The sequence below is a fragment of the Ovis aries genome, chromosome 24 (assembly GCF_016772045.2).
Source record: "Ovis aries strain OAR_USU_Benz2616 breed Rambouillet chromosome 24, ARS-UI_Ramb_v3.0, whole genome shotgun sequence".
NCBI lineage: Eukaryota > Metazoa > Chordata > Mammalia > Artiodactyla > Bovidae > Ovis > Ovis aries.
In genome coordinates this window covers 34,908,657-34,923,069 of record NC_056077.1, presented here as the reverse complement: position 1 = coordinate 34,923,069, position 14,413 = coordinate 34,908,657, and the positions used below count along the sequence as shown (strand labels likewise).

General features: G+C 54.8%; 1 protein-coding gene across 4 annotated transcripts in view; it reads right to left on the bottom strand.

Annotated features, from left to right (window-relative positions):
* DTX2 (deltex E3 ubiquitin ligase 2) overlaps window positions 1-14,413 on the bottom strand; it is a 33,869-nt gene that overhangs the window by 14,452 nt on the left and 5,004 nt on the right. For all 4 annotated transcript variants that reach the window (XM_027961212.2, XM_027961214.2, XM_042240518.2 and 1 more), the window contains exons 2-3: window positions 7,389-7,743; window positions 4,234-4,870 (exon numbers count right to left, since the gene is read on the bottom strand). In XM_027961212.2, coding sequence (XP_027817013.1) covers window positions 4,234-4,870; window positions 7,389-7,656 — 905 coding nt within the window. In that variant the 5' untranslated portion in view covers window positions 7,657-7,743. The remainder of the gene's footprint in view (window positions 1-4,233; window positions 4,871-7,388; window positions 7,744-14,413) is intronic.

The following is a 14,413-nucleotide window of genomic DNA, read 5'->3' as shown; positions in this document are numbered from 1 at the left end:
CTTCTGGACTTTACACTTCCTGCCGCCCATGTCTACCGTCAGCCCCAGGGGGACAATGGAACTGGGCCTGGATGCTCTGCTAAAGTGGTGGGGGAAGAGCTGGGCGTGCAGGACACCCGGCTAAGGCTTTGGCCCCACTAAGCTGTTTAATTTGAAGCCACACCCCACCCCCTTCCTGAGTGTGTTTCTTCAATTCTCAGGTTCTAGAAGTGAACGACTTGGAGAAGATGCAGTCCTTGGAGGCGTCCTTCACTTCCTAAGCCAACTCAACAGGGAGCAAGGAGCCAGGAAGCGGGAAAGCCAAAGCCTGGTTCTGCTGCTCCAAGGGGCAACCCAGCGGGCTGGGCACCACAGACCCAGCAGGGCCAGGGCAGCGGGGTCTCCCCTTGCCGGTGAGGGGCCCGTATCTGAGAGAGAAGGCCGAGGCTCAGCTTCTACCACAAGAATGAGAGCAGAAAGCAGACAGGCAGTAAGGCTTCCAACAGGCAGCTCACCAGGGAAGTGGGACCAGGAACCGTCAAAGTTCCATCTGCCTAGGGGTTTCCCGGTGTCACTGCCCCTGTGACTTTCCTCAGCTCCTCCCCCATACGTTTCTCTGCTGTGATCAGAAGGGACAGAGAAAGGACCCAGCAGTTCCCACGATGGGGACTCTGAGGGGCAGACAGAGCCTCGGAGGTCACGGATCCCCCCGCACTGTCTGCTAAGAGCTCAGACTGAGAGAATGTTCTCTGCTGTGGGCATCGTTTGCCCATGAAGTGCCCTTCTGAGAATTCCTTCCTGTCAGCCTCCTGCCTGCCTGTTGGGTTCCTGGGTCTACCTATTAAGCCCTCCCTGCCTTTCGCATCTGAGAAACCATCTCCAGGAGCTTCCAAGTGGAGGTGAGAACACAGACAGATTCTCATCTTCTACTCGGACAGGATTGGACAGTCCTGGACAAGGGGCAGAGCCAGGAGGCAGGAGAGCAAGGCATGCAAAGCCTCCCTCCAGCTCCCCATGGGGGACCCTCTGAGCACGTGCGGTACAAGGTGCTTAAGGTGCAGACAAAGCCTGGGGACCCCACTGCCAGTGGCCACTGCGGGCCACGTCAAGCCCCCTTTCCAAGCTTTACTTTCTCTGTAACATGAGAGTAATCCCCTAAGGCCCCCTGGGTGGCTGCCAGGCTCAGTGTGCAGTACGATCCAAACGCCCACTGCGTCCTAGGTCCCAGTGGAGTGAGGTGGTTCTGGAGAGTTGTGGGGCCCTCACCAAATCCTGACCAACACAGCCCTGTCAGAGCAAAGGGAAACTTCTGCAACTGCCCTGGCCAACCTGGTAATTTTAAAAGGGGAAAAGAGAGACGTAGAGAGAGAACAGAGCTGAGCCGAGGGCTCACAGTGAGCGAGTCAGGAGTCAGGTCCCGCTGGAGTCCAGGACCCCAATCCCACAAGTTTAAAGAGGCTGACTGACAGCAGGAGGGAGCAGGGCGCAACTTTCCCAGGCTGGGAGAACAGCAGCGACAAGAATAGAGCAGATGGACGAAAATGAGAGCCATTTTCCTAGGCCAGGTGAGTGCAGGGGCAAAGACCCCCGAGGCCTCGCTACAGTGAAGCTGCAACAGAGGGCTGCTCGTAATCGCCACCCCGAGTCAGCAGAGAGCTAACACCTCTATTAAACAACGGCACACCCACTATTAAACAACGTGTGCGTGACACATTTTGGAAAGTCTTCCATCCACCATCACTGAAACACAAGTCTTGGTGCTTAAAGGGATAAACTTCAGCTACCAGGAAATTTACTTAAACCCGGCGGCACGTGTCTTCCCCATGGATTACTCACTCAGAGAAAGGCTCCTGGGGCACGAGGCGGGTCCATCAGCCGAGGGTTTACCCAGATTGAGCAGGAAGGGATTTGAAACTACATGGGTTCCAAAAAGAGAACCCACAGGGGCTCCACAAATTTTCATTTCGCTCACTCACAGGTCCTTCCCAGGGGCTACCAGTAAACGCTGCTGGTCCCCAGGTTTCCCCAGTCTATGGCGCTGCCCACCCCATCGCCTTCCCCTCCTCACACCTGGTGACTTTAACCTGATGCTGCTAATGTTCACCTGGCCTGGAGAAGCTGCACCACAGCCGCTAGAGAACTGAGGTGCCGAGTGTTTTCAAATCCTCCCAGCCCGGCTGGGTGAAGAGGTCAGGGATTAATCAGACCCCCTCTGGCCCTACAACAGCTGTTCGAGACGGCTGATTATAGAGGGCCACACAAGTTAGACGCAGGAAGACTGACCCCTGCCAGTGAAAGACACCCCTCCCCGCTTCTGAAGGGATGGTCCAGGAGGTCAAAGTGAACCCCCCGTCAGGAGGCAGGCCCCTCTGACCCTGCTTCCCCTACCAGAGCTGGCTGGCCCAGTTCCCACCTGGTTTACAAGGCAGGGTGGCAAGGCAAGCAGCAACACGCACGACCAAGCAGCAGAGGTGAGGCTACCTGGCCCCGCAGCCTTCCCTTCTGCAACCTGCCTGGACAGGGCCCTCAGGCTGGGGAGGGGAGACTCCAGAGAAATCTCAGGGGAGACCAATGGGAGCCCTGCGCCAGAGGAGAGCAACAAAGCCCAAGTGGTCGCCTGGCTCCTCCCAGAATCCCAGCTCTAGAACCTTCTAGAAACCTGCCTCAGTTAATGCGTCAGCACACAAGCCCCAGGAGGCTGGGCCAAGCTGACAGAGTCGTAATAGTGGCTTCACCCTTAGTGATAACCCTTCTGGGCTGGCAGATATGACGTGTTTTTCTCTAAAATAGACTGACCCACGTACTGGAAGGGGCCTCACAGGGCACTGGGAAGGACTGGGTTGGCACAGAGCCCAGCATGCTTATGTCTCTGGAGAAGGCCCAAGCCTTATTCATGCTTCCAATTCCCAGAAAGACCTCAGATCCATGAGCCCCAACTTCAGAAAGGAAAAGACGTGCAGGAAGACACCGGGACCCAGTGGGCCCACCCTCTTCTCTGCTCCGGCAGCCTCTGCACGCACCCATCAGGACGCCCTGTCTTTCTCTCACTCCGTCTTTCAAATGGCTTTCAGAGTTCCACATGCCCCACGTGTCCTACAAGGGGCCTGGGTTTGAGCCCAGCTCTGCCACGTCCTGGCTGTGCTGCCAACCCCGCCAGCCTCAACATGCTCCCCTGGAATCTGGGGACATCACCCACCACAGGCCGTTGGGAGGATCCGGGGAAACCGAGCCTGGCTGTAACGGGTGCTCGGTGAGCGAAGCTGTCACTGTCTTATCAAAGCCGGACGGGTCCTCTGGAAAAAACACTAGAGGACCCAGAAGCTGCCAAGGAGGTCTCACACTGGGAAGCTTTGGCCCTCCTCGTGGTCAGGAGGGCCGGGATGGGTGAGCGAGGTGGCACCAAGATGCTGACTTTCCGGGGAATGGGGCAGCCACAGGTCCCCATGTCCAGTCACCGCCTGCTGAGGCCACCCTCTCTCAGAAATTTGCCCCCATCCCGCCCACCACTGTGAATCCTCAAAACGTTCTGCAGGCCCCAGACTCTCAATAATGATCAACGCTGAGGCCCCTGGTCAGGGACAGGTGTCTGAGCATCCCAGAAGCATCCACCACTGGCCACTCCAGGTTTTCCCACTTTGAAGTGTCACCTAACTTAGATGGGGCCCATTTCCTCACTTTCTCAGGGTGCCCTAGGGACCCAACTGTACCCCAGGGGCCAGCACAGCAGCCAGCCTACATCACCTGCTGCCACCCCACACGCTCAGCTTTTTGCTCTTTCCTCAACCAATTGTTAAACACCAAAACTGGGCTCCAGCCTTCCCCGCTGGGCTCGGGGAGAGGACTGGCCCTTCTGTGTCTGTGATTTCAGGGCCGGGCACACAGCGGGAGTCAGTGAAACGTCCTCGTGTACCCAGCTGGGGCACAAACGCACAGCCAAAGGATCTAACTGCTCAGAGAGCCCGATTCTCCTGTGCCAACGAACAGATCACTGGGTGTTAACCCACGTGGCAACTACCAGCACTCACGCGCCAGAGGTCATGGAGGTTGGGGGGGACACAAGGCTGCGGATGGCCATGGTCCCCTGGCACCATGTGACACACGCAGAGGACATGAGGAAGTAGTGGGGACCACCAAGGAGGCAGGAGCCAGATCTTCCCGGCACTGGGGGAGCCTTCCCAGCTAAACAAGGGCGGAAACCCAAGGCCCTGACAAAGCACATGGCTGGACACAACAGCCATCAGGAACACAAGATACCTGGCTGCGCGGGTGGCGGACGGTCCTGAGGGCTGGTGCTGCAATGCCAGGTGGGAGAGGCTGGAGCGGCAGAGGGGCATGCTCCCCAGGGAGGACGGCGCCCCGGCCCAGGGGTTGGTGGTGTTTAGCCTGGGCGCAGACCTGGCCCCGGAGAGGGAGGGCTTGTTGTACGGAGCAAAGGCCTGGTGGGTCCCCCAAACAATGGCGGTCCTGTGGGGGGGCTGGGGGACGGGGTAGGCGGGGAGGTTGGTCATGGAGTGGCGGTAGCGGCCTGACACGGGGCCAGTGGTACCACCGCTGAGGCACTGTTGGCAAGAGCAGGCCACGCCTGTGTGGCCTGGCGGGGCGATGATGGTGGTCACCGGGTACGGGGGCCCCGCCTGGCGCCGCACACTCCGGCAGAAGCTGGAAGTCTTGTTGGTCTGCGTGTGGGTGGCATAGTTGACAGTGTAGTTGTACCCCAGGGGCGCCAAGTCCACGAGCTGGTTGCCCCGGGCCACCTGCTGCTCCAGGTAGTCGCAGACGCTGGCCTCGTAGGCCGTCCAGGAGTTGTCGTCACCCAGCCACTCCCAGATGACGCCCCGGCCGGGAGCCGAGTGCTGCGGGAACAGGTGCCTCCGCACGGCCCGCATGGTGCCTGTGTTAAACGGAGGGACGCACGTCAACAGCTCATCTGCCGGCCCCTCACCACCCTCAAACCAGGGGGGTTTAAAATTCTCTTTGTTCCCTACAGCCAACATAAGATAACGCGGTCACAGTCTATATACATGGGTCATGCTGCTGTCTGGCCTAAAGGCTGACACTGATGACTCTCTCCAAATTTGGGATGAAAGGTAGAGAGCACTCTCTGTGCAAAGAAACTGCGGACCAAAGGGATGAAGTGGCAGAGGGGAACTGGCCTTCCTCAGCAGGACTAGGGGACGCTGGACGCTTAAAGACCAGCTGTGGCTCAGGCTTGACGAGGCTTCTCAAAACATTCCTAAAGGTGAAACCTGTGTGGGCTGACTGAAGAAACCAGAACAAAAATGTCTGAAGAAGATGAAACCATCTATAATCCAACCACCGAGTGGAAAGCACACTTCATATACTGCAATATATTCCTACCCGTCTAGTCTTCTAAGCACATACGTTTAGGTGCAGCTGACAATCAGTGAAAACCTTTCCTATTTCCACGTACTATGCTGTAAGTAGTTCTTAGGCTCTGTGAAACTCATTTACTTTTTTTGTACTTTTTTTTTTTTGGGCCCCATGGCATGTGGGATCTTAGTTCTCCCACCAGGGATGAAACCTGTGACCCCTTGCAAAGTGGAAGCGCAGAGTCTTAACCACTGGACAGCCAGAGAAGTCCCAGAAACTCATTAACTTTTACAGACTTTTCTTACATGGATATACGTGGATTCCCTTGGACTTCTCAGGTAGCAACTATTAGGAGACACCTGTGGTTAGCTTATATGAATAAACCAAACTGCATGATTACGGAAAGGAGAAAAGGGAAAAATCAATTTGGGCCATGCTTCCAACAGTACTTGCTGAAAGATGACCACTGGGATTACCCTCTACCTGGTCTCCTGACCTCAGCAGCCAGAGCGATACATTTAACCCCCAAATCAGATGATGTCACTCTTCTGCCCAAGTCCTCCCTGGCCTCCTCCTTTCAGAAGAAAAGCTGAAGTCCCTTCAAGGGACAGAAAGCCCTGCACAAGCTGCCCTTCCCCCTGGCCTGTGCCTGGCTCTTCCTGGTGACCAGGCCACACAAGCTCAGAATAACCTCTCCCTACACTTTACACACCCTCAAAAACAGAAACACTCACTGACCCAACCATACATGGGTCACGAATTATTTATCTTGCTCGCTGTCTTTCTTGGTGACTGCAAATGTCATGAGGGCTGGGACTTTTATCTGCATCTGCTGCCTGGAAGCCCGAGTCCTCACACCCCCGAGAAGGCTGCTATGGGATCAGGCTGTGCACCAGTGCATTTTGGGCCGACAGTTCCTTGTCGTGGGGCCAGTCCTGAATGCTGTAGGGTGTTTATTTTGTAGCATCCCAGGCCTCTTGGAGAAGGCAATGGCCCCCCACTCCAGTACTCTTGCCTGGAAAATGCCATGGATGGAGGAGCCTGGTAGGCTGCAGTCCATGGGGTCGCTGAGTTGGACACGACTGAGCGACTTCATTTTCACTTTTCACTTTCATGCATTGGAGAAGGAAATGGCAACCCACTCCAGTGTTCTTGCCTGGAGAATCCCAGGGATGGGGGAGCCTGGTGGGCTGCTGTCTCTGGGGTCACACAGAGTCGGACATGACTGAAGCAACTTAGCAGCAGCAGGCCTCTACTCACTAGATGCTGGTATTACCCACCCCACAGTCCTGACAGTCAAAAACGTCCCCACACGTTGCCCAGTGTACCAGGAGACAAAGTCACCCTCAGCTGAGAACCACTAATTTAGAGGGACAGGCACAGCTCTGGGAAGAAGCTGGCGGCCCCATTCTCAGTAACGCTGATCACTGCTGCTGCAGCTGCTCAGCCGCTTCAGTCGTGTCCAACTCTTTGCAACCCCCATGGACCGTAGCCTGCCAGGCTCCTCTATTTGTAGAATTCTCCATGCAAGGACACTGGAGTGGGTTGCCATGCCCTCCTCCCGGGGATCTTCCCGACCCAGGGACTGAAGCCAGGTCTCCTGCATTGCAGGTGGATTCTTTACCACTGAGCCACCAGGGAAGCCCCTACTATTAATATTCACATAGGAAAGAAACACGAGTGCACAGGAGAGTGGAGTAACCACCCAGGAGACACAGCTGTCCTTCAGGAGCCAGAATTCATCACCAGGCCCTCTTCCCTAGCACGGTGTGCCACCCCCATGCTGGCTGGCCTGCTTGCCTGCTGCTTGCTAGACCCTGGAATCTCTATAGGCAGTTCTGCTTTGGGAGACAAGGGCAAGGGGCTGGGACGGCCTCTGCACTGTTTCAAGGCACCCTGTACCACAACACGGTACCTCACACACTGTGTGGAACCTGCTATCACTCAGCATCGCCTCCTGACCCTGTGCATTTCAGAGGCAGGATGACGCTGAGTCAACTCTGTGACCCGAACACAGAGCACAATGCCCGGCCCGAAGTAGACACCTAGACACACGCTAGAGGCAGGAAGGGTCTTACCAGTGTCCTGGCGGAACTGCGTCCAGCTGGGGAGGTCGATGATATAAGGAGCCAGCGAGGGGTCGGCTTGGCCTAAGGGGATGCTGTGGGCCAGGCTCCCCAGTCCGAAGCGCTGGCCCTTCTGCTGCACAAACTGCTGCTCGATGTAGCTGCAGACGGTGGCGCTATAGGGGTGCCAGGTGCCCAGCCCGTCCTGCCATTCCCACACGGCCACTGCCACCGGGCTGGTGTACACCTGAGCCAGGGAAGGGCTTGGGGCCATGGCCATCTTCCCCAGGACTCCCCGACTTCCCCAACGGGTTCAGACCACACTGGGCTGGAGTCTCGGGTTCATTGCCCAGTGCTGCCAGGAGACCTGTAAAAAAGACAGACAAGCGGTTACCCACACTCACGGTGGCACTGCCCGGGTCAGTCTGGGTGAAGGTAAAAGATCGTGCTTTTCCGGTCACTTTTTCCCTAATACTTTAAAAGCTTCGTGAACCAAATACCTCGCCCTGTCTCTCTGCTCAGGCAGCCAGTAAGAATTCAGTATCAACCTAGCAGGGCTCTTGCCTCTACAAATGTCCAGGAAGACACAGTGACTGAATTCTCGGTGCTAACCATCAGCCCTGCTTCTGTCCTTTTACCGATACTTTCCCTCTGGCCCAGCTACTAAGTGTATCTTTTGACAGCATATTTTCACGAGTTGCCTCAAATCCTTCGTGGACTGGGGCCATGAAGACGCTTTACACCTGTGTGGGGATGCCACGGTTTCCAAAGTAGGTTTGTTAAGACACAAAACAATACCTGCTGTGTTACAAATCAGAAAAAAACAAAAACAAAAACAGAGTCTCAGAAAGGACCAGGGGCTCAAGGGCAGCCCGGGGTCAATGGCAGAGCAGGGACTCAAAGCTGGGGTGGGTACCAGCCCCACCCAGGCCTCCAGGGCCCCCTGGGCTCCCGCACCATTAACCGTGAAGCCCGAGACGGACATCCAAATCCCCGGGCACCGAGGTCCTCCCTCTCCGGCCTCTCTGAGCCCCACCCCCGGGTCCTGGGCCTCGCTGACCAGCAGCCAGTTCCAGAGACTTTACACCCATCTCCCAAGGCCTCCTCCCAGTCACCCCCGCCTAGCTGCATCATTCGGGGTTTTCCCAGGCCACCCGTCGCATGAACTTCTCCTCCACGGCACCATGAAATATATACGGGGGTGATGGCGGTCCCGGTCTTTCTGTCCCCCTCAGACGGCAGACACCTCACGAGTCGGCCTTGTCGACAGCCCCATCACCAGCCCCAGCACGGGCCATGTCACGCAGCATGAGTTTGACAGGGATTAGCTCCGAGCACAGCTAAATTCAGGAGCAGATGACGATTCCTGTGCCTGCAAGTGTCTGAAGGAGGGGGGGCTGTGGACACACAGGGTGGCAGTGCCCAGAGCACCAGCTCCAGGGGTGCGAGGGGAACGGGGCCGACGTTCAGTGACAAACACCAGAGGGACTCGTCTCAGTTAAGTGGAACACTGTCAAGGCGGTATTTCTCCCACTTTATGGACAGGAAACTAAGGCTCCAAGAAGTCAAGGCATTACTGAAGGCCACACATACAGTGCTGAGTGACAGCAGAGTGCAGACCCAGATCAACCCGAGCTCATGCCCTTTCTCTCAGCAAGGAAAGCTCAGTCTGCGCTCTACATCGAGCTCCGCTTTCAGGCCCCACTTAGGGAGGAGAGGAGCAGGCAAGAAGGGGAGGGAAAGAGGAGCCTGCATCTCAAGCCGTGAGCACCTTCAGCTGTGACGTCCACGGAGGGCCCTGGTGCCAAGAGGGTCCCAGTTACGGGATCTGCTCCAGTTCCCACACAACCCCCTTAAGCACAGGCATCGAATTTTGTTCCCACTTAGCAGAGGAGGAAACTGAGGCCCTGGAAGTTTCAGAAACTTGCTCACATGGCCACTAATGAGGCCGGGACCCTGGGCTTCCACTGCTGTCCCTGAGACTGTGCTCCAGCAGGGTTTCCGTAAGAAGGCTGAGACCATCTGAGCCACGAGGAAGGCAGACCTGGGGCAGCACGTGGAAAGGAAGGGGCATGGGCTCTGGCGCCCACACACGGCTTACTCGCGGTGCTCCACTTGTCTTTTGATGAAGGTGGCCAGCCCCTCCCAGCCTGACTTCCCGTGGACACGGCCACACCACCCTCTACTCTAAGTGCACTCCTCAGGGGCTCAGACGGACAGGTGTGCCAAGGCACCAGCAGGTATCAACAGGCCTGGGCCTCCCTCCCTTTCCCTGACCCCTCCATCCCATCCCTGCCTACCCCTCGAGTCTGGGGGAGGAGCGGTGGCCCAGGGCGGCACCGTGCTACCGGAGAGCACAGGCGGTGAGTCAGGCCGGAGATAACTCTGAGCACACCTGGGGGAGCCAGGCCTGCCCCTGAGCTGCAACCACTTCAACAGATGCACACCTCCCGCCCTGAAGAACCAGACACGGGATGCCCTTGAGATGGCTAGAGGGTTTATTAGCTCAGCGCCTGCAATTAGAGGTCCCTGGAACGACATCCAGGTACAAATCACAGGACTGGTTTCGGGGCCAATTACTCCTGAGCCCAGACTTTCCCCCAGCACCTCCTGACAGGCATCACTCATTTTTCAGCCAGAGGGGGAGCCTCCCAGTTACCAGCACATGCGGTATGCTCCAGCATGTCCACACATCCCCAGGTGAACCGACTTGGAGAAGTCTGCCAAACAGCCTGAGAATTCCGCTTGAGAACCTCAGCTAGAGTTGCAGACTGCAGGCACACCACAGTCCAGGCTGACAGGGTCCTGGAGACCCAGAGATGAGAAAGACCCAGCTCACGGCCCCTCCGTGACCGGCCGCTGTCCCCACTAATACAAGGCCTCCACTTTTTGTCCAGCTGCATCAAATCCCAGCAAGTCCCAAAATATCTGGAGCCGATTCCCACCTCCCAGCCGTGGACCCTGCTGCCCATGTCCCGAGTCCCATCCTCTCCGCATCTGAGCCCCCAGCAAACTTGCCCATTTTTCCAGGCTCAGCCAGAGCCCCTTTCCGAGCCCTCCGACCAGGTGCTTGCCAGAAAATGCTGACTCCACCCTCCTGTGCGTCCTCACCGCATATCCTGCTTATCTGAACCGGACCACACTGATTGGTTTCAGCGTCTGTCCCCCCTCCCACACCATCCTAATGGGAACTCCCAGAGGGCAGAGCCGAGGCTGACCCAAAGCTGGAGCTACAGTTCTTCAAACACCCCAAATCCTAGAGGGGCTGAAACACACACAACAAGGAAGGAGCACCTTTCACTCCAGGGGCCTGGGGCGGGCCTGGGGCGAGGCCCAGGATGCCCACTGCTGTTCCCCCTCAAAGGCAGCAGTTACACACACACAGCAGCCAGTCAAGGCACCCATTCTCTGTTACAGCCTCAACCACTCCCAAGCCGCAGTTCAAAAACCTAATTTGTTTTGGCTCTTAATGATGGGGCTATTTAGGGTGCTCTTAATTATGAAAACTATTATTCTAATTGGCCATGGGAAAAAAAGCCTCAGTCTGGGGGCCACCTAAATACTTTACAATAATGGAGTAAGGGAATTCTGAAATAAATTATGGTACACCCCAATGATGGAATGTGAGTCTTTAAAAGGCTTTCAGACTTAGGATAACTCTCCTGACAAATAAAACACACAGGGTATGTAAGCACGCACACTGTGCTCTCAGGTAGGCAGGTGCCCCGTTTACTGAACGTCTACTGCAAGGCAGGCACTCTGCCCAGTGTCCTGTCATCCTGCTCTCTCAACCCTCAATCACCCCTGAAGGTAGAAATTATCCCCATTTTACAGACGCAGGAACTGAGGCCAAAAGAAATAAAAAATGTATTCAAGGTCAGGTGGCCAGTCTGTGACACCATGAAGCCCATGTTCTTTCTACCTTATATAAGCGAATTTTCAAAAGGTTGGAAGGAACAAATCTTGACATGTTACTAGAGGCGATGGAGTTGAGTATGGGATATATGTTCTTTACTTCTCTCTATACTGGCAGATGTTCTACAACGATCATATTACTTACGATGATCGGACCAGAATTATCTTTAAAAAATGTATTAACAACTTGACCACAAGAAAAACCATCCTGCCTTCCCTTGCATTCTTCCCTCAGATTTAGCCACAACCAACCCCTTCCCGGCCCCTGGTCCCAAGGCACAGCAGGACCCTGCTGTTCTACCAGAGAGGTGTTTGACACAAAAGAGAAGAGTTACGTGTGTCTGAGAGTCCTTCTATTCCTAGGGGATTTAGGAAAACTTTAGAACAAGATCTGAGCTGACACAGGAATCCGAGTGAAACTCATCCCGCCTAATTGTGGGCCTCCAAGTCAGGGAGCCACACGAGTGGATCCCCTTACAGTTGAGGCCTCCAGGAAAAAGGCCCCGAGCGTGGTTTTAAACTGGTGCCCAGACTGAGGGATTATCAATGTGCCAACATGTGACGACCCATTTCCTCCCCCTTGAGTCCCACTGAAATACGAAGCGGCCTAGCCCAAGCCTGAGTGGGCACACGCAATGATCCTGGGACAGTCACAGTCCCTCTCCTGGGCTCAACTGCTCAGGGGGTTAGATAGGTTTTCGAGCCTTCTATAAACAGCAGTACCCTTTTCCAAATGTGACCGTACACCTCCCATCAATAACACAAAATGTAAAAACGTGGGGTGCTCTACCACAGAAGGTGCCCTCTATTTCCGACTCCGAGAGGCCCAGGAAGCTGCTGTGCAGGACAGAGGCATCTGAGGGGCACGAGTTGGAGACCAGTGAGACTGGGTGACCTTAAGCCCTATTTTCTAAGCTGCCTCTCTTTCGGGTGCTTTCCCAGAAGCACGGGCCTGCAACTCCACACTCCACCAGCTGACACGGTAAGCATGACCAGTAACCAAAGCATGACCTTGAAAAACCTGTTATGGGCAGCTGGCCACCCGGGCACTGTCAGAAAGCATTCCCATGGACCTGGGAAAGTCGAATCCTGTGCAAAGACATATCAAAGAAATGTTCTCCTTTGCTAGACGTGTTGTTTTTAACACAATGGAGTATTATTTTTCTGCCTCTCAAAGCCATAAAAATAACTTAATTTCAATACACAGTCCTACAAGAGTACACGGAGAAGTCACACTGCTGGGAAGGATAAACCCCTTCCAGAAAACAGTCTGGTAATATGTATCAAGAGGTTTAAAAATGTTCACTCAGGGGACTTCCTTGGCGGTCCAGTGGTTAAGACTCCATGCTTCCACTGCAGAGGGCGCAAGTTCAATCCCTGGTCAGGAAACTAAGATCCTGCATGCCCCATGGTGAGGCCATCACTTGCTTTGACCCAATCATTAAGAAATCTATCTAAGGAGATTAGAGGAAAACGTCAACATAAAGCTATTCCCCACAGCACTACTTTAACTTGGTAAAGAGAAGCAGAGAGAAAACTCAGTAGAAATGTACCCAAATGCTAACAACCACTGCCTTTGAGTGGAGAAACTGCAGGAGACCTTCTGTTTAACTTCTGAACTTTTCCCATTTTTTAAAGTGGGAAAGTTTTACTTCTGTTATCAGAAACAAACCTCTACAATGCCCACAACTTTCAAAAGATCGTAAATAGGAACTAAACCCCCACCACTGTTAACCTACCATCCTGACTTTAGATGGCCACTCCCGTCCCAACGGGGTTTCATTAACAGGCCTGTCAAAGCACCATGGTGCCTCCTTGCCGAGAGACACACATCCCACCCCTGAGTTCCCAGAAAGTGCAAAAAACACACCATCCAAGGACCTGGATTATTACAACAGGAGCACTGCAAGGTAGGGCTTTGGTTTAGACAAGGGATGGCTCCATCAAGTGCCACTCAGACCTTACTAGGCTCCTGAAGGATGGAAGGACTAACACTTGAGTTGTCCCTTGCACGCTGGGGCTGCAAGACGGAAATGACAGCTCCTCTCCTGGCTTGTGCCTGTCTGGGCCTCCAAAGGCAGGTCTGAGCAGACTATCCCAAATGGGGTTCAGAAAGCCACACAGTATCCAGAGGGTGGGCCCCAGTGACCAACAGTTGCTCCATGGACAACCTCCTCCACCAGCACCAAGAACCTGCTGCCCCTTCTTTGGCCAGGAGCAAACTGACCACCCACAGGTCATCAGTGGGCTGAGCCCTGGTTCCCAGGCCTACCCTGAGGCCAGAATGTGGGAGCCGAGGAAGCAATGGCAGGCACAGTGGCCAGCAACAAGAGCTTACTATGTATACCAGGCTAGTGCTGGCTAAGTATCTTCTAAGTGTTCTCACTTAATCTTTACAATACTGGACAGGGTATTATCTCTGTTTTATAAATGAGAAAACTGAGGCAAAAGATAAGCAAGTTGCCTGAGAAGTCACAGGTACGTGCTGTGCTGTGTTCAGCAGCTCAGTCGCGACCGACTCTGTGACCCCATGGACTGTAGCCCACAAGGCTCCTCCATCCCTGGGGATTCTCCAGGCAAGAGCACTGGACTGGGTTGCCATGCCCTCCTCCAGGGCATCTTCCCAACCCAGTGATCGATCCCAGGTCTCCCGCATTGCAGGTGGATTCTTTACCATCTGAGCCACCAGGGAAGCCCAAGAATACTGGAGAGGGTAGCTGATCCCTTCTCCAGGGGAACTTCCCAACTCAGGAATCGAACCGGGGTCTCCTGCATTGTAGGAGGATTGTTTACCAGCTGAGCTACATGGGAAACCCAGTCACAGGTTTCCCAAATCAGTTTGCAGAGGGAGAAGTTGATGTGGGCAAATCAGCCTGCCAGATGTGTCTGCTCAGCCTACTACAGTTTGTAAATTTTACAGATTGAGCCAATGTTTTAAAATTAGGATAAATCAGTCAATCAATCCAGATTTCCAGCTTCTCTTGAAAACCAGAAAACCTGGCAACGTTTGCAGGGCTGACCCAGATTCATTATCCAGCTAGCAACAAGCTGTACCGCTGCGGTGGCCGGTACCGCTCTCAAGGTTACCAGTTACTATGACTCCCCAGGGCGGGGCCAGCAAA